The 19,450-nt window shown below is 42.1% G+C and overlaps 1 protein-coding gene across 1 annotated transcript in view; it reads right to left on the bottom strand.

Annotated features, from left to right (window-relative positions):
* The window catches only part of LOC127575107 (adhesion G protein-coupled receptor B3-like), a 609,306-nt gene that overhangs the window by 98,496 nt on the left and 491,360 nt on the right, over positions 1–19,450 (bottom strand). Inside the window, 2 exon segments of the mRNA XM_052024767.1 lie at positions 16,520–16,622; positions 17,428–17,531. Coding sequence (XP_051880727.1) covers positions 16,520–16,622; positions 17,428–17,531 — 207 coding nt within the window.

The raw sequence follows: 19,450 nt of genomic DNA, 5'->3' as shown, positions 1-19,450 counted from the left end.
CATACAGGGATTTGATGATGCTCACAACCTTTGAGATTGTTATATGCATGAACTGTATCAATCTGAAATGAGACCCAACCTCAAGCTCACGATTATCCTCAATGGTTTTATTTCTTATTATGATGCAACAGTAATGTCAAGTCAAATAGCTTGCTCTGAAATCCGTGATTGAGGTGGTATAATATTTACACTGTCCATAATTTTCACACTTGTTTAAATAAGAAAACATCTAATAAAGGAGGAAATAGGCCAGTTAAGAAAATGAGTTAAGGCAAGGTAGACAGATTTTGATAGAGATAGCTGTCTGGTTATGTACACTGAAACACATTGTGAAAGGATGTCCATGAGGCAAGGTGAACAGCATGAAAAGCTTATTGTGATTACTGAGCCTTCAATTATAGTGCTCAGGGGCAGAGAACTAGTGGAAGGAATGTAATTAATATGAAAAAGGCCTCTTCTTCAAGGTCAGTCTAATCACAGATAGATTAGACCAAATTTGTCTCAGATCCTGTTAAAGATTCATCATTTAAAGATAAAGGTGTTCAATAATGACACAAGAGACTGCAGATGCTGGAATCTGGAGCAACAAACAAGATTCCGGCGGAACTCAGAGTCAGGCAGCATCTCTCGATGGAAATGGACAGTTGACGTTTCAGGTCAAGACCTCTCATCTGGACTGAAACATAGAGGGGAGACAGCCGGTATAAAGAAGTGAAGGGAAGGGGTGGAGCAAGAGCTAGCAAGTGATAGGTGGATCCAGTTGAGGAGGGGTGGTAGGCAGATGGAGGAGGGAAGAGAGGAAATAGCGACAGTGAGAGGTGAAGGCGATGAAAGCTGCAGATGATGGAATCTGATGGGAAAGCAAGGTGGAGCATGGAACCAAACAAGGGAGGTAGGGTGGGTATATGGGAACAGAGGGTGAGGGGACCCAGTGGAAGGAGTGTGTGGGTGATGGACAGATGGAGTGGGTGGAGGAGGGGAAAGAATCAGCATGTTGAGTAGTTGGGGTGGGCGTAGGAGACAAGGCAAGATATTGGAGGAACTGGGTAGATCAGGAGGAGGGACAAAAGTTCAAAATATTGGTTCTTCCCTGAAAATGCCTCCATTATTCATCTATGCAAGATCACAAGACAAGGGAGCAGAAGCAGGCCATTCGGCCCATCGAGTCTGCTCCAAGGGAAGGGAAATAGAAATGAGAAATGGGGAATGGGGGAAGAAGAAGAAGAAAAAAAAACTATTCTAATCCCAATTTCTGGCCTTATCCCCATATCCCTTGATATCCTGACTATTTAGATATCTATCTGTCTCCTCCTTTAACGCCCCCACTGATCTGGCCTCCACTGCTGTACGTGGCAAGGAGTTCCACAAATTCACCACCCTCTGGCTAAAGAAATTTTTCCTCATCTCTGTTTTGAAACTGTACCCTCTAATTCTAAGATTGTGCCCACCAAGGGAAACAGCCTAGCCACATTTACTCTGTCCTTTCCTATCAATATTTTAAATGTCGCTATGAGGTCCCCTCTCATTCTTCTGTACTCCAGTGAGTACAGTCCAAGAGCCGACAAACGCTCCTCATACGTAAGCCCTTTCATTCCTGGAATCATCCTCGTAAATCTCCTCTGAACCCTCTCCAACGTCAACACATCCTTCCTAAGATGTGGGGCCCAAAACTGCGCACAATATTCCAAATGAGGCCTCACTAGTGCCCCGTAGAGCCTCATCAACACTTCCTTACTTTTACACACTATACCTCTCAAAATGAATGCCAACATAGCATTCGCTTTCTTTACCACCGATCCGACCTGGTGGTTAACCTTTAAGGTATCCAGCACGAGTACCCCCAAGTCCCTTTGTACTTCCGTGCTTTGGATTTTCTCTCCTCCTAGATAATAATCTGCCCGCTTATTTCTGCTTCCAAAGTGTACAACTGCACATTTCTCTACATTGAATCTCATCTGCCATTTCCTTACCCGTTCTCCTAAACTGTCTAGGTCCCTCTGCAACCTTCCTATCTCTTCAATACTCCCTACTCCTCCCCCTATCTTGGTGTTATCCACAAATTTAGCCATGAAACCATTTATTCCATCATCCAAATTGTTAATGTACAAGGTAAAAAGGAGCAGTCCCAACACCGACCCCTGCGGCACACCACTAGTAACTGGTAACCAACCAGAACGAGATCCTTTTATTTCCACTCTTTGCTTCCTGTCAACCAGCTCCACCCATTCTGTTATCCTACCCGTAATCCCATGACCTCTCATCTTATTAATCAGTCTCTTGTGAGGCACCTTATCAAAGGCCTTTTGAAAGTCTAAATACACAACATCTACCGCCTCTCCCTTATCCACCTTACCTGTGATTTCTTCAAAAAACTCCAATAGGTTGGTCAGGCAGGATCTTCCCTTCACAAAACCATGTTGGCTAGGACCTATCTTGCCTTGCGCCTCATTGCTGTTCAGGACAGCTTCTCATGCCAAGTCCAAATTGCCTCTTAAATTAGTGGAAATAAGAATCCTTCTTGAACCAATGCAGTCCCAGAGAAGGCATTGCCACAGTGCTGTCCATAGTTTAGACATACCAGTGACAAAGGAATGGGGATAAAGAAGAAACACTGACATATTTCCAATCCAGGATAATGGCCTGGGGGGGAACTCATTGCTCTTGTCCTTCTCGATTACTGAGGCTGTGGGTTTAGAGTCACAGAGCAATACAGCACGGATACAGGCCCTTCGGCGCAACCAGTCCATGCTGACCACGGTGCCCATCCAGCTAATCCCAATTTCCTGCGTTCAGCCCATATCCCTCTAAGCCCAGCCCCTGCATGTACCTATCCAAGTGCTTCTTAAATGATACTGTTGTACCTGCCTCAATCATTTCCTCTGGCAGCTCGTTCCATATACTCACCATCCTCTGTGTGGAAAAGTTGCCCCTCGTGTCCCTTTTAAATATTTCCTCTTGCACCCTAAACCTATGCCCCTAGTTTTTGGACTCCCCCTACCCTGGGGAAAAGACTGTTACCATCCACCTTATCTCTGCCTCTCATAATTTTAACCACTTCTATAAGGTCGTCTCTCATTCTCCTATGTTCCAAGGAATAAAGACTTAGCTTGGCCAACCTCTCCCTATAACTCAGGCCTTCTAGTCCTGACATCTTCATAAATCTTTTCTGCGCTCTTTCCAATTTAACATCTTTCCTATAACAAGGTGACTAAAACTATATACAGTACTCCAAGTGTGGCCTCACCAACGACTTATACAACCGCAACATAATGTCCCAACTCCGAAACTCAATGCCCTGACTGATGAAGGCCAGCGTGCTAAATGCCTTTTTCACCACCCTGTCTACCTGTGACCCTGCTTTCAATGAACTATGGACTTGCACTCCTAGGTCCCTCTGTTCCATTACACTCCCTAGTGTCCTAACATTCATAGTGTAAGTCCTATGCTGGTTTGACTTTCCAAAATGCATCACCTCACCTTATCTCTATTGAAATCCATTTGCCGCTCCTCGGCCCACTTCCCTAACTTATCAAGATTCCCCAGTATTGTACGATAACCTTCTTCACTATCAACACCTCCAAATTTCATGTCATCTGCAAACTTGCTGATCAAGCCTTGTGTATTCACATCCAAATCATTTACATAAATAATGAGTAACAGGGGTCCCAACACCGACCCCTATGGCACACCACTAATCACTGGCCTCCATTCTGAGAAACAACCTTTAACCACCACCCTCTGCTTCCTACCTCTGAGCCAATTTTGAAAAAACCTGACTAGCTCTCCCTGGATTCCATGGGACCTAACCTTCCAGACCAGCTTACCATGTGGGACCTTGTCAAAGGTCTTGCTAAAGTCCAAATAGACAACATCCACTACCCTACCCTCATCTACCTTTTTGGTTACCTTTTCAAAAAAACTCTGAAGGATTCGTCAAGCACAACTTTCCACACACAAAGCCATGCTGACTCCTCCTAATCAGACTCTGTCTATTCCCTCTAGAATTCCTGTCAGTAACTTCCCCACTACTGATGTCAGGCTGACTGGCCTGTAGTTCCCTGGCTTGTCCTTACTACCCTTCTTATACAAAGGAACAACATTAGCCACCTTCCAGTCTTCTGGAACTTCACCAGTGGCTAACAATGAAGCAAATATCTCAGCAAATATCTTCTTTAGCCTCCCACAAAGCCTGAGGATGCACTCGGTCAGGCCCTGGGGATTTATCCAACTTAATGTGCTATAAGGCTGCAAATACCTCCTCCCTGGTAATACAAATGTCCTCCAAAACATCGCCACTTGTTTCCTGTACCTCTTGAGCAACCATGATTTTCTCCTCAGTAAACACAAGAGGCGAAATATTCATTAAAAATCCCACCCAGCTCCTAGGGCTCGAGACATAGGCGGCCCTGCTGATCTCGAAGGGGACCTAGTCTCGCCCAAGCCACCCTTTTACTCTTAATATAGCTATGGAACCTCTTGGGATTTTCCTTAACCTTACGTGCTAGATCCATCTCATACCCCTTCTTTGCCCTCCTGATTATCCTATTAAGAATATTCTTAATCTTTTTATAGTCATTAAGGGATTCACTCATCCCCAACCTCCTAAACCCAATATAGACTTCCTTCTTTTTCTTGCCCAGAGCCCCAGTATCCCTCGTCAGCCAGGTTTCCCTTCACCCTAACAGGAACATGCTGTCCCTGGACTCTTGATTTCACTCTTAAAAGCCTCCCACTTGCTATTCATTCCTTTCCCTTCAAATAGGCTCACTCAATCGACCTCTGCTAGATCCTGCCTAATTTCTCCAAAATTAGCCCTGCTCTAGCTTAGGACCCTAACCTGTGGATCTGTCCTATCCTTTTCCATCACTATCTTAAAACTAATTGAATTATGGGTTTGGGAGGGTCTAATGTGCATCATGTTAACAGCATACACAGAGACTTTTTGCATGGTCGTGCAGAAATTAATCTTTCTGCCTTGTAGCGCCAGGTTCGTCTGTGAGGAGTTTGCACGTTCTCCCCGCGACCTTGTGGTTTTTTTTATGGGTGCTTCATTTTCTTCCCATATCTCAGAGAACTGCTGGTTGGTAGATTAAATGTCACTGTAAATTTCTCCTAGTGTGCAGCTGAGTATCAAAGGGGAGTTGATGGGCACATGTGAGAGAGTGACTGATGGTGCAACAGATGGATTACTTTGTGAGTCTTCTGTTCACTCCTGAAATTCCTCATAGATAAGAAAACGCTTTGAGTAGTACATAAGTGAAATACTCATCATAGAATATAAAAGCACTGAATTGCTCTTGTCACGATATTTATGAGATTAGTCAAATTAACCTTCAGGTCAATGAACCTGTGAACATTGATGCTCCAAATGAAAAATGTTTGGCAAACTTCCGTTTCCCTGGGCCTGAGAGATGGGAACAAAGGAATAGAGAACAAGGAGAACGAGGTCACCATTTAGGGGATATTTGTGTATTAAAAACAAAAAGCTAGCACACATGTGCAGCAGGTAATAGGGGAGCTTAATTGAAGGTTGGTCCTTACTTTATTGAGGGTTGGAGGATAAAAGTGGAGGATTTTTACTGCAACTGTACAAGCACCAATGACACTACATCTGGAGTACCGTGAAGAGTTTTTGTCCACTCATTTCAGGAAAAATATTATTTCACTGGAGGTGGTTCAGTGAAGGTTCATCAGGAAATTCCCAGGTACAGAGGGATTGTCCAACAAGAAAAGGTTAAACAGGTTCAGACTCTGCTCATTGGAATTTGGAAGAAAAAGAGGCAATCTTACTGAAACGTAGCAGACAGGGTAAACGCTGAGAGGATTTCTCTCATGGAAAAGAGCAGCAGAGCTAGGGTGTATCATTTGAGAATAAGTTGCATTCACTTAAGAATGAGATGAGGAAGAATTTCTTCCCCCAGAGGATTGTGAGTCATTGGAACACTTTGTGACAGAGCTGTGGGGCCAGAGGTCGGGCTAATTTATGGCTGAGATGAATAGATTTCTAATCAGTAAGGGAATCAAGGGTTGTGGGTAAAGGACAGGAAATTGGACGAGAAAAGTTGGATCAGACATAATTCTATTGAATGGAAGAACAAGCTCAAGGGGATGAATGGCTTGCTCTTGTTCCTATTTCTTATGGTCTTATGAATGGAAATGCTTCATTCAGTATTGTGAACCTTTGAAATTCTGTACTCTGGAGAATTGTTGATACTCAGCATGTGGGAATGGCAAGGGATTTGGTTATTGTATTCAGAGTGTATATGGTTAGATTTTCACTTGTTGGAGAAACGAATGTCACTTTTCATTGATCAGCTAATGCTAAACATTGTCCAGATCTTGCTGATTCAGGCATTAGCTGCTTCTTTATCTGAGGAGATGCAAATGGCATTGAACACCACCACTTCTGAAGCAGTTGAAGATGGATGTGCTTCGAACGCTGTCCTGACAAACGCTGCAGCAGTGCCCAGGGATCAAGGTAATTTACTAAAAGAACCATAAGGAATTTTCTTTTGTGTGATGTACAACTCCAGCCACTGCAAAGTTTTCCCTCTGATTCTCATTGACTTCAGTTCTATGAGGCCTCTTTAACTGTTCAAATGCTGCCTTAATTTCAAGGGCAGGCAACTTCACCACTTCTGGAATTCAGCTATTTCATCCACATTTGGACCAAGTGATAGGAGATCTGGAACCAAGTGATCTGGGCAGATCCCAAAATTATGCAAGTTTTTAGGGTACATGGAAGAAGCTCCAGTTGGAACAAACTAAGAAAATCGCAACAAATTGCTTAGGATGAGGTTGCAGTGATAAGAACAACTCTGAGAGGTCTTATCTATGTCACAAACTTCACCCTATTACATGTAAATGATACCATTGCTTCACTTTGAAGGGAACTCTCGAAAGTTCAGCTGGAATGTGGGCGAATGGATGAAGACTTCCTCCCCCATGAGGATGCGTGTAAGGTCTGTAATAGCAACATCTTTGATCAAGATTGCCCAGTACAAACAATCTTCATCAATTCCAAACTATTGACATAAAACCAGTATTTTCACATACACGATATTAAATATGGTATACGCGAGAAACATTCAGATGGCACTGCTGCAGCGAGTTTATAGTTATATCAATGTATTGGCAGGCTATTCCTTAGCAACCATTCCACTTGACCTTGGTGCTGAACAAAGCTTCCATGACTCACTTGAAAGAGAAAATTATTCTCCTCCGGAAGACTAAAATGCAACAGAAAAATAGTGACCACCCTAATCTACACTTGGAAAAGCAGGGAATAATTAAGTCAGTAAGGTTTTGTGAGGGGGGAGATCCTGTCCGACCAATTTGATTGAATTTTATGAAGAGGTGACAACGTCTGTTGATGAGGGCAGTGCGGTTGATGTAGTCTACATGGATGTTAGTAAGGTCCCACAAGGGAGACTGGTCCAAAAGGTTGGAGCCTATGGGATTAAAGGCAATTTGGATCCATAATTGGCTTGGTAATAGGAGGCAGAGGATGAAGGCAGAGGATTGTTTTTGTGATTGGAAGCCTGTGACAAATAACATACCACAGGGATCAGTGCTGGGATTTGTTATATACATTAATAATTTGGATATGAACATGGGAGTTACGATTAGACAGTTTGCAGATGACACGAAAACTGGTACCATTTTTGATAGTGAGGAGGGTAGTGCTGGGCTACAGGCTGATATTGATCAGTTGGTAAAATGGGCAGAGTAATGGCAGATGGAATTTAATCCTGATGCATGGGAGGTGATGCACTTTGGGAGGACTAATAAGTGTAGGATATAAGCAATGATTGGTTGCCTGAAGGTCTCAGCACAGGTACATTATGTGTGAAGGCGGCATTTGGAATGCTCGCTTTCATGTGCCTACCAGGAAGGTTATAGTACAACTTTGTAAAACATTGGTTCCACCACAGTTGGAATATTGTGCACAGTTCTGGTCACCATACTACAGAAAGGTATTGGCATTGGTTTATTATTGTCACTTGTACTGAGGTACAGTGAAAAACATGTCTTGCATACCGACCGTACAGGTCAATTCATTACACAGTGCAGTTACACTGAGTTAGTACAGAGTGCATTGACGTAGTACAGGTAAAAACAATAACAGTACAGAGTAAAGTGTCACAGCTACAGAGAAAGTGCAGTGCAATAAGGTTTGAGGTCACAAGGTAGATTGTGAAATCATAGTCCATCTCATTGTATAAGGGGACCATTCAATAGTCTTATCACAGTGGGGTAGAAGCTGTCCTTAAGTCTGGTGGTACGTGCCCTCAGGCTCCTGTAACTTCTACCCGATGGAAGAGGATGTGATTGCACTCGGGAGGGTGCAGAAGAGATTCACCAGGGGACACGAGAGACTGTTTGTTGCTCCAGATTTCAGCATCTGCAATCTGCTGGAGGAATTCAGCAAGTCAAGGAGCATCTGTATGGGGGGGGGGGGGGGGGGGGGGGGGGGGGGGGGGGGGGGGGGGGTGTGAGTGGTGAAGAATTGTTAACATTTCATGTCGGAATCCTGCATCAAGACTCACCAGGATATTGCCTGGGATGGAGCACTCCACATATGTGGAGAGACTATAGGCTGGGTTTGTTTTCATTGAAGCAAAGGCGGCTGGGTGGGGGCAGGACCTGACAGAGGTATATAAAATTATAGCTAGTAGTATAGATCTGCTAAGTAGTAGGCAACCTTCCCTAATAACAGAGGCAACCAAAAATGGAGAGCAAAGGCAGGGACTAAGAGGCTTAAAGGGGATCAAATGAAGAATTTTTTCACCCAGAGGGCAATTGGAATCTGAAACACACTCCTGAGTGTGTGGCAGAGGCAGATACTGTCATAACATTTAAGTTTCTAGACTAGGGAGGGGTACATTGATATTCCAGGGAAGGTTGGTATCAAGAAGGATGAGATGTTAGGTGTTAGTGTTTCTAAGTCCCCAAGGCCTGTTGGAATCTATCTCAGGATACTGAGAGAGGCAAGAGAGGAGGTTGCTGGAGCCATGACAAAGATCTTTGTATCCTCTTCAGCCAGAGGTGAGGTCCCAGAATACTGGAGAATAGCCAGTGTTGTTCCTTTGTTTAAGACGTGCAACAGGGGTAATCCAGGAAATTATAGGCTAGTGGTTTGGAAATTATTGGAGAAGATTCCTAGGAACCAGGTTTGCATTTTACAAAACATGGCCTTAGGGACAGTCAGCATAGCTTTGTGTGGGGGAGGTCACGTCTCAAAAATTTGATTGAGTTTTTTTTGAGGTGATGAAGATGATTCATGAGGGTAGGGCAGTGGTTGTTATCTACATGGACACTAGTAAAGCATTTGATGAGATCCTATGGCAGGCTGGTCTGAAGATCAAGTCAAATGGGGACCATGGTGAGTTGATAAGTTGGATACAAAATTGGCTTGGTCATGGAAATCAGAGAATAGTGGTGGAGGGGCTGTTTTACTGACTGGAGGTCTGTGACCAGTGATGTTCCGCAAGGATCAGTGCTGGAAATGATTTGGATGAAAATGTAGGTGGTCTGATTAGTAGGTTGGAGACAGCATGTAAATTGGTGGAGCTGTCAAAGGAAACAGCAGGATATAGATCAGTTGGAACATTTGGGGGTGAAATGGCAGACAGTGTTTAATCTGGATGAATGAGAGGTGATGCATTTTGAGGTCTAATGCAAGGGGAAAGTATACACTAAATGGCAAGAGCCTTAGGATCACTGATGTTTAGAGGAAGCCCTTAGCTCCCTGAAAGTGGCAACACCAGTAGATAGAGAGTTAAAGAAGGAGTCCAGCATACTTGTCTTCATTGATTGGGGCACTGAGTATAAAAGTAGGGAAGTCATAGAACATAGAACACTACAGCACAGTACAGGCCCTTTGGCCCACAATGTTGTGCCGACATATTGCAGCGGCATAAAACTTTGGTTAGGCCATTTTTGGAGTACTGTGTGCAGTTCTGATTGCTGCATTAAAGGAATGATATAGAGGCTCTGGGGGGCACAGAAGAGGTTCACCAAGATGTTGCAAGGATTGGAGTATATAGCTTTAAGAAGAGGTTGGACAAATTTGACTTGTTTTCTCTGGAGCATCAGAGACTGAGAGGCGACCTGATAGGAGTATATAAAATTACGAGAGCCAAAGATAGGGTAAATAGTCAGTGCCTTTTTCCCAATGTGGAAATGTCAAATACTAGAGGGCATAGGTTGAAGGTGAGAGGGGGAAAGTTTAAAGGAGATGTGCAAGGCAAGTTTTGTTTTACACAGAGTGTGGTAGGTGTCTTAAACACATTGTCAGGGGTGGTAGTAGAAGCAAATAAGTTAGCAATATTTAAGAGGCACTTAGACACATGAACAGGCAGGGAACAGAGGGGTATAGACCACGTATAAGCAGATGGTCAGCACAGACATGGTGGACCAAAGGAGAACATTCTATGTTCTACGTTCAAGTACACAGATTCAACATGATACAAAAGATACAGGGAGGATAAGGGAAAAACTTCCTTTAATGTGGACAGTGGTGATAAGTTAGAACACACTTCCTCAACAGTACTGGAAAGCAATGTTTTGGGAAGGGATTTGAATAAGTACGAGAAATAATAATTTACAGATCTACTAGGAAAGAGCAGGGAAATGGGACTGAATAAGATAGATAAGATTTCTTTATTAGTCACATGTACATCGAAACACACAGTGAAATGCATCTTTTGCATTGAGCATTCTGGGGGCAGCCCACAAGTGTCGCCACACTTCCGGCACCAACATAGCATGCCCACAACTTCCTAACCTGTACATCTTTGGAATGTGGGAGGAAACCGGAGCACCCGGAGAAAACCCACGCAGACACGGGGAGAACATACAAACTCCTTACAAACAGTGGCCAGAATTGAACCTGGGTCGCTGGCACTATAAAGTGTTACGCTAACCGCTACACTACAGTAATAGATAACAGAATAGAGAGCTACCCTGGGTTTGATACGGTGAACAGCCTCGTTCTGGGCTGTAGCTTTCCATGATCAGCAGAGAACCAGTCTGAAAAAAAACCTTCCAGTTCCAAGACCAATTCCTGTCTCAGGAAGAAACTTTGCATTTTGTTCTGTCAGTTTACTCATCTTTAAAATCACATTGCTGTTATTCATTGCAAACTTTGCTTGTTTTTTGAAGTTTGGTGAGCAGATTATGTATTCTGTGTGGAAAGAAAGGGGCTTTGTGGGCTGAACAGCATGCACAAGGATTGTATGAATCCTCCATGCAGCCTGAAAGTCCAGTTAGCTACTCCTGCATGAAATGAATGCAGCCCAGAAGATGACGTGGTGTCAGCATGCTTCACTGATGCCAATGAGCACCACCACAGTGCAACAGATGACTGCAGTAAGCTAGTTAGCCCTGTGAAGCCAGACTGACACAAGAGGGCAACCAGGGAGAATTTTGTTCATAATCAGGTTCATCTCTCACAGCTCCCCTGACCCAGTTCAGAGCAGAACCATCAAGCCGTGGAAATAGGTGAGCCAGTCGCCACCTGACACCATGCATTTCACAGGGAGATTTAATTAAGAAATGATAGAAGATAAAGAGCTTACAAAGCATTGCCAAATGTACAAAGAAAATATTTTTCCCTTTCAAAGGCATGAGAAGACAATGAAAATGTGATTTTGTAAAGCAGTTTGCCTTGAATTTTGAGGGGAAAAAAAAGCTATTAAGAGATTCATTTTGTTCAGCTGAGACCATACAAGTATCAGAAAAAAAAATGTCAAAGCCAGTGCAGATATGAAGAATATCTCCACTTGTAAATTATCTGGTCATTCTCAGTGCTGGATGCATTTGTCACATCTCCCTGCCAGCTTGACATCCATAACTTTCATTTGTAAATTGCCAGAATCTGCTAGCAATAACTAACTCAAATGTTTTTGAACTGCATCTAGACCTTTGAATAATGAATTTTCTTAAAAATAACTCAAAGACTGATGCTTGCTAAGAATGTAAAATCTAGTAAACAAGATTATTGCACAAAAAAAACATATCTTTTCTGAATTATGTTCTCAGTCACTCCCAAGATGCTGCCTCACACCAATTGCATAGATAAGCACAGCTATCCAAGTGGCTGTTGGCGACGAGTTCAGCATGATGGGAATTAAACCCACAGGACTCGGAAGCTTGCACAATCTTCAGCCATGTATATTCCCTGAGAGGACCAAATTAAAATAGGCAACAGCCCACCACAACACCCCAGCCCACACCTATCCCCAACCCCTGCCATGGGTCAGACCATTCTACATCTGTGCAAAGCAGCAAACACCATTCTGTAAAAACCCATGCCAAGCTTCTGCATTGTCCAGCTGTTGGGCAACCTCACTTCTTAGCTTCCTGTGAAACAAATTGCATCTTCACAGTGTAGAATTCCCACAGTTATTAAATATTGTTTTCCAAACTCGTTACTAACGTATGACACAATTAATACAAAAGGGACACCATATCACTAATAAAGAGGGAAATCAGGAGGGCAAAAAGATCGCTCTGGCAGACAAGGTAAAGGAGAATCCCAAGGGATTCTACAGGTATATTAAGAGCAAAAGGGTAACTAGGGTGAGAAGAGGTCCCCTTAAGGATCAGAGTGGTCATCTTTGTGTGAAGCCACAGAAGATGGGCAAGGTCTTAACTAAATGTATTGTGGGTGGCTAGGGAAGAAATTGCAGGGTCCCTGGCAGAGATATTTGCATCATCATCTTTAGCCACGGATGAGGAACCAGAAGACTAGAAGGTGGCTAATGTACCTTGATTTAAGAAGGGCTGCAAGGACAAGCCAGGGAACTACAGGTCAGTGAGCTTTACATCAATGGTAGGAAAGTTACTGGAGGGATTTCTGAAAGACAGGATCTACATGCATTTAGAAAGGCAAGGACTGATAAGGGATAATCAGCATGGCTTTGTGCATGGGAAGTCATGTCTCACAAATTTGATTGAGTTTTTTGAAGAACTAAGAGGATTGATAAGGGCAGGGCAGTGGACGTTGTCTACATGGACTTTAGCAAGGCCTTTGACAGGTGTGGGTACTCCAGAAGGTTAAATCACATCGGATCCAGGGTGAGCTAGCCAAATGGATACAAAATTAGCTTGGTGGAAGGAGTCAGAGGGTGGTAGTGGAGGGCTGCTTTTCAGATTGTAGGCCCACGATCAGGGGAATGTTGCAGGGATTGACGCTATTTGTACCCTATGTTAGCGATTTGCATAAGAATGTAGTTGGTGTGGTTTGTAAATTTGTGGATGGCACCAAAATTGGTGGTATAGTGCACAATGAAGAAGGTTATCTAAGATTTCAATGGAAATCAAATCAACTGGGAAAGTGGGCCACAGAATGGCAAATGGAATTTAACTCTGACAAGTGCAAAGTGATGCATTTCAGGACTTGCACATTAAATGGAAAGGCCCTGGAGAATGTAGTAGAACAAAGAGACCCAGGGGTACAGGTACATAACTCCCTGAAAGTGGAGACACAGGTAGACATGGTGGCGAAGGTGGTGTTTGACACGCTTGTCTTTATTGGTCAATGCATGGAGTACAGGAATTGGGACATCATGTTACAACTGTACAAGTCTTCACTGAGACCACACTTGGAGTATTGTGTGCAGTTCTGAATGCCCAGCTGTAGGAAAGATGTCATTAAGCTGAAAAGGGTGCAGAAAAGATTCATGAGGGTGTTACCAGGACTGGAGCGCTTGAATCATGCGAGGCTGGACAGGCTGGGACTTTTTTCACAGGAGTGTAGGAGGCTGAGGGATGACCTTATAGAGATATACAAAATCATGAGGGGCAAACATAAGGTGAATGGTCAGTCTTTTTCCAGGGTAGGGGCGTCTAAAACTAGAGAGCATAGGTTTAAGGTGAGAGAAGAAAAAAAACTTTTTTTTTACACACAGAGGATGGTGGGTATTTGGAATGAGCCGTCAGAGGAAGTGGTAGAGGTGGGTACAATTACAAGGTTTGAAAGACATTTAGACAGGTATATGAATAGAAAAGGCTTAGAGGGATATGGGCCAAAGGGGACTGGCTCAGCTAGACCACTTGGTCCGCATGGACCAGGTGGGCCAAAGGACACGTTTCCTTGCTGGCGACTCAAAGACCCTATGATAAATGCCAAGTGCTACAGGAGGTGGACCTTTGAAATCTGAAACACCAGTAGACAATGATGTGAAGTATCAGCAGCCCAGGCAACTTTTTCCTGGAGAGAAACAGTGTCAATGCCCTCATTGGAACTGAAAAATTGTCATCAATCTGAAATGCTAACTCTGTTTCTCCCAGAGGTGCTAATATTATTTACAGCCATTTCTTCTTTATCTTAAAAGAGGCCAGTGACTAGGGTTTAAATGAGGACCAGCCAAGTGATTGGCTCATGTGCTCCATGAGCTTTCTGCTCAGTACTTATAAGCACTGGTCTACAATCCCATAATAATTTGGGTGTATTTGTTTCTCCAATCTGCTAGCCTGCAGCTTAATTAATCATAGATTTTCTTTGGAAGATGGGGAGCCCATTGTCATTGGGTCTATTGGCAAAGGCTGTGTGCAGAATAATACCGTTGCATTCTGTCACCTTCAGCTGTTCTACCAAGCTGATGTAATGTCGCCAGATTACATGTTGGTGCAATCACTGTCGTCCCGTGTTGGATCCTGACACTGAATTCAGACTGGGGTGTGTGTGTGTGTGTGTGTGTGTGTGTGTGTGTGTGTGTGTGTGTGTGTGTGTGTGTGTGTGTGTGTGTGTGTGTGTGTGTGTGTGTTCACAAGCATGTTGTACTGTGTTGAAATATCTTAGAATGACCTCACTGATGAATACTGTTAATAACATTTTAAAACACATAATATAGAATATTACTGGAACTAATCACACCCACAATTACACTTGCACATAATAGTGACATAGACAGTGACGTGTTAACATCCAGGAATCGAAATGATGACCTTTAAAATGTGAAAGAACATACATCACAGGGTGTGCAAGGGATGGACTGGACTGCCAACTGTCACAGAACACTCCTATTCTCCACCTATTGACAGCAATGGACAAAAATGGGGAAAGCTCTATAACAGGTGGCTAATCTGATCCTCCCACATTCCTTCCAAGGCAGTAAAGGTAAAAATAAGTGAGACTATGCTCACACGGTGATCAGCATGTAAATATTTAGTTATGTATAAAGGGCTGATTGCCTGAAGCCACAGTTCAGTGGATAAGTCCACAGCCATTTTTCTAAATGAAAATTAAAAATAATAAAACTTAAACAGTATGTACAGCCATTATTTCAGACCAGTTTCATACAACTAAAAAAAACGTCCTTACAGAACTTCAGCTACAGGGATAGAAGACTGTCTGGAATTTTGATTCAAGGTGTTTATTTTGTCATTTTTCAAAAAGAAATAGATCAGAAATAAAACTTGACAGCATTATATCTGCAAATACCAAAAGCAGGAAGTGAAAAATGTTGCAAAGACAGAGCATCCTGGCAGCTTGCTGGAGACAAAAGACAGGTCAAAGGTTTGGACATGAACCCTTTATCAAAAAGCTGCATGAGAAGCCATCCATTCTCAGATGCTGTCACACTTGCTTTGAATTTCCATTTCTTCTGTTTACACAACAAATGAAACATCATGGGTGAAAACAACCCTGGGCAGTTTCACTGATGTTGGAACTTAGGTCTTGATGCAGTGAAAGAGCTTCTGTGATGTCCCAGTAACACAGCCTCACAATTCTACATAAAAGTTCCTGCCATACTGAATGGTTCTAAGAATACAAATACTGATAAATTCAGAAAGATCACTACAAATATAGATCTATTGGGCTTATACCAGCTCTTTTGCCTAGAGAAATCCCAATATTTGTTCCACCCTACTGCACTTTTGTTTTGAAAAACCATTGTACGTCCACTACTTGACAAGCAAGATTACTCCACATGCTGATCATTCCTTGCATAATGAACATGTGGATACTTCCAAATGACCCTTTATCCAAGATGAAAGGGCAAAGTGTCTCCTGGCTTTATTCAAATCTCAAACCACAAACATTGGGAATCAAGGTCATGAGCTCCTTACACCATTTAGTTAGTAACTTGCAGGTTCACACAGCCAAATCTTGCTTTCCATTTTCTGCATGTCATTCCAAGGAAAGCAATACTGAAACTGAACTTCAGCCATTAACCAACGATAAACACGTTACCCATGCCCATGGCAATGCAAATACATTCAATATCTTCAGTCATTCTTAATGAAAAACCACACATACTTCCAGACAAAAGTTGTGTTACAAAAGGACACCCTGACCCCATTTCTTCAAGTTATAAGTTAATCAAACAACCTGGGCTACTTCCCACTACTGGCCACTGATGCAGCGGCCTCTCCCACAGCTCATTGCAATGTAGGAAACAGCACTGAATCAGTCTGGTAGCCTCACTCATCAAACCATTTTCTCATTTCCATCTGGCATTCTCAAACTATAAAATAAGAGGTGACTGCAAATTGTAGAATTTGGTACCTTATTATGAGTCTGTGTTTGTCCAACCACAATCAGGATATTAGATGAGATGATGGAAAGACAGAAGTTTATCAGAATAATCGACCTTTCTGATTGGATGTACCTGAGAAAACATAACACAGATCGGCATTTTAGCTGGGATGGTGCAGGTTAAACATTAAATACAGACCTCGAAAGTTAATCATCCAAAGAGTAGAACTTATCTGGGTTCTATTTATAAAGGGATCAATTTTATATTTAAACTCAGCTTGCAAAATGTACATGAGAATACAGTACACCAAAAGAGATGCAAGTAAACAGCAGCATCGAAGGAACAAGCCTTAAGTGATAGCAGTTATTAGTCATACTTTTTTTTACATAAAGCTAATTGGAGTGCACAACAATAAACTATTTAACAGTAAGTGATGCATTATAACTCCATCTGGCAAACCATGTTTTACTTATCTAATTGACTTCACTAGGTTTCTGCTTAATTATCCTAAACAAAGAACACCATTATTACATAATTTGCCACACACAACTGTTTAACCAATTACAGAGGAGCTTTCAGGACTTTCAGGTTGGCTTCTACAGAACAAAGGGAAGAAAGGTTTAATAAAAATTTGGCTTGAGAGTACAGAAACTCCATATTATAGTCAGTGAGATAATCCAGACCTCAGCAGGATAAAAACCCAATTCTGTCAGTCCCTGGATATCAGCGATGATGAGAATAACTGTTAGTCTCCTAAAAATACTTATGTGCAATTTCTGTCAAACCTTTCAAGACCTCCCTCCTTGAACCATGCAATAATTAAGATTATGAAAATAACTTTACAAATGAAACCAGTAATGGCTTGCAGCTGAAATTAGAGTTGCTGCACTTTTTATGTCACTAACAGGGCAATAGCGGAATAATGTTCAGTACACACCTCCACAACACAGCATAGACCACTGCTAGAGTGATGAGGGCCAGACAGGAAAGACCACAGCCCACGATTAGCGTGACCGAAGGCATATCAGCGTTCTCCATGTTCTGTGGAAAACAACCAAAAATAATTCAACAAAACTTGCCCTCCTCGTAATAAATTACATTGTTATACATCAAGATTTCTTGAATCTGATCGGAATGAAGACAAAACCCACACAATTTTATAAGTGATGAAGTTAGCATGAAAAGTAGGGAGATTAAAATATTTTCAGCTTCTTCAGAAAATATTACACAAAGGTATTTCAGTATATTCCTCACTTTGTTTGTGTTTTATAACTGTAATATAATTAGGGAATTATTGGATATGCAGCAAAAATAAAGAAAAAAGCATTGAGCAAGCTAAAGTTGTAGCTCACAAGATGATTTATATCCTAAAGTCATCCTGCATCTTCTTCATACAGAAGAAATCAAATTTCTCTACTATGCTTCAAATTTAATTCCTGCAAATTCTTAAACCAGTAACTTATTTTTCTTTTTATTGATTTTTGGTTAATTTTGTTTACAGATGGAAATTCAATTTTAATGCCTTGATAAGATAAAACATCACTGGAAGCTGAAATATTTAGCTTCATTCTACATCTGCATACACATCACCTGCAATCAATTCAGACAAAATTTCATAATAACATGCCAATGTTGTTGAGTATCAGGATCAAGAACCTGTGGTTAAAAGACTGTTACCATGGTCTATTCATATGACATTTTGTAGACAAGAAAGTCAAATCCATACCATTATTTGTGTATAAACAGAGCTGACCAGTAAGTGGTATTACTCTGTTCTGGCAGTCCACAATCAGTATTGAAATGCAAAGCAAGATGGATACTTTTCAACTGAAAAGTACAGCTGTGGGAACATCAGTTTGCTTACATTTGCATAATAAAACATATATATAGTGCCTTTAATACAGTATAATCCCCAACATGCTTTATAGGAATGTTATCGGACAGAATTAGGACACATCTACCAAGATATTATGTACTGAGGAGCCATTCAAAAGCAGATGGAGGTAGAAAGGTTAGCAGAATAACTGTTATGTGATGTGATCTGAAATAGATCATTACTTTTTTGCAATCTGTCACAAAAGTAACTTCCTAAAGCTGGCTGTTAGTATTTGAAACACTTAAATCTAACAGCAATTTTCTCTGCAGGTTACACATGTCAAAATCTACTGCAAAAAAAAATGCCTTTCCTTAACCTGACAGTATTTTTTTTAATGAGTAATGCAACTCTACCACACACTAAATAAGAGCAATAAGGAAGGCAGGATGCATTTGTCTAATGATCTTCGCAGATGCCTTCTCACATCAGCTGAGTGTTCTCAGAATACAAGTCATACCGGGGTTTCTCTGCTGCAAGTGATTAGATGTGCAGCCAGCCAATTCATTCTCCAATGTCTTGCTCACAGTGAAAGACTGGATATACACAACATGTATTCCACAAGATGAAGTCCATGGCTCCCTGAAAGTAGGTAGGGTGGGAAAGAAGGTGTATGGTATGTTTGCCTTTATCGGTCGGGACATTGAGTATAAAAATTGGCAAGCCATGTTGCAGCTGTTTAAAACTTTGGTTAGGTCACATTTGGAGTGTTATGTGTAGTTCTGGTTGCCCCATTATAGGAAGGATGTGGAAGCTCTGGAGAGGGTGCAGAAGAGATCCACCAGGATGTTGCCTGGATTCGAGAGTATTAGCTATAAGGAGAAGTAGGACAAACTCGGATTGTTTTCTATGGAGCGTCAGAGGCTGAGAGGAGACCTGATAGAAGTATATAGACTGATGAGAGGCACAGATAGGGTATTTAGTCAGAGTCTTTTTCCCAGGGTAGAAATGTTATATACTAGAGGGCATAGATTTAATCGGAGAGGAGGGAAGGTTTAAAGGAGATTTGTGAGGCAAGTTTTTTTTCCTACAGAGTGGCAGGTGCCTGGATTGCCCAGGGGAGGTGGTAGAAGCAGATATAACAGTA

This window comes from Pristis pectinata, chromosome 10 (assembly GCF_009764475.1).
Source record: "Pristis pectinata isolate sPriPec2 chromosome 10, sPriPec2.1.pri, whole genome shotgun sequence".
Classification (NCBI taxonomy): domain Eukaryota; kingdom Metazoa; phylum Chordata; class Chondrichthyes; order Rhinopristiformes; family Pristidae; genus Pristis; species Pristis pectinata.
The sequence above is the reverse complement of the archived record's forward strand: the minus strand, read 5'-3'. Positions and strand labels throughout refer to the sequence as shown.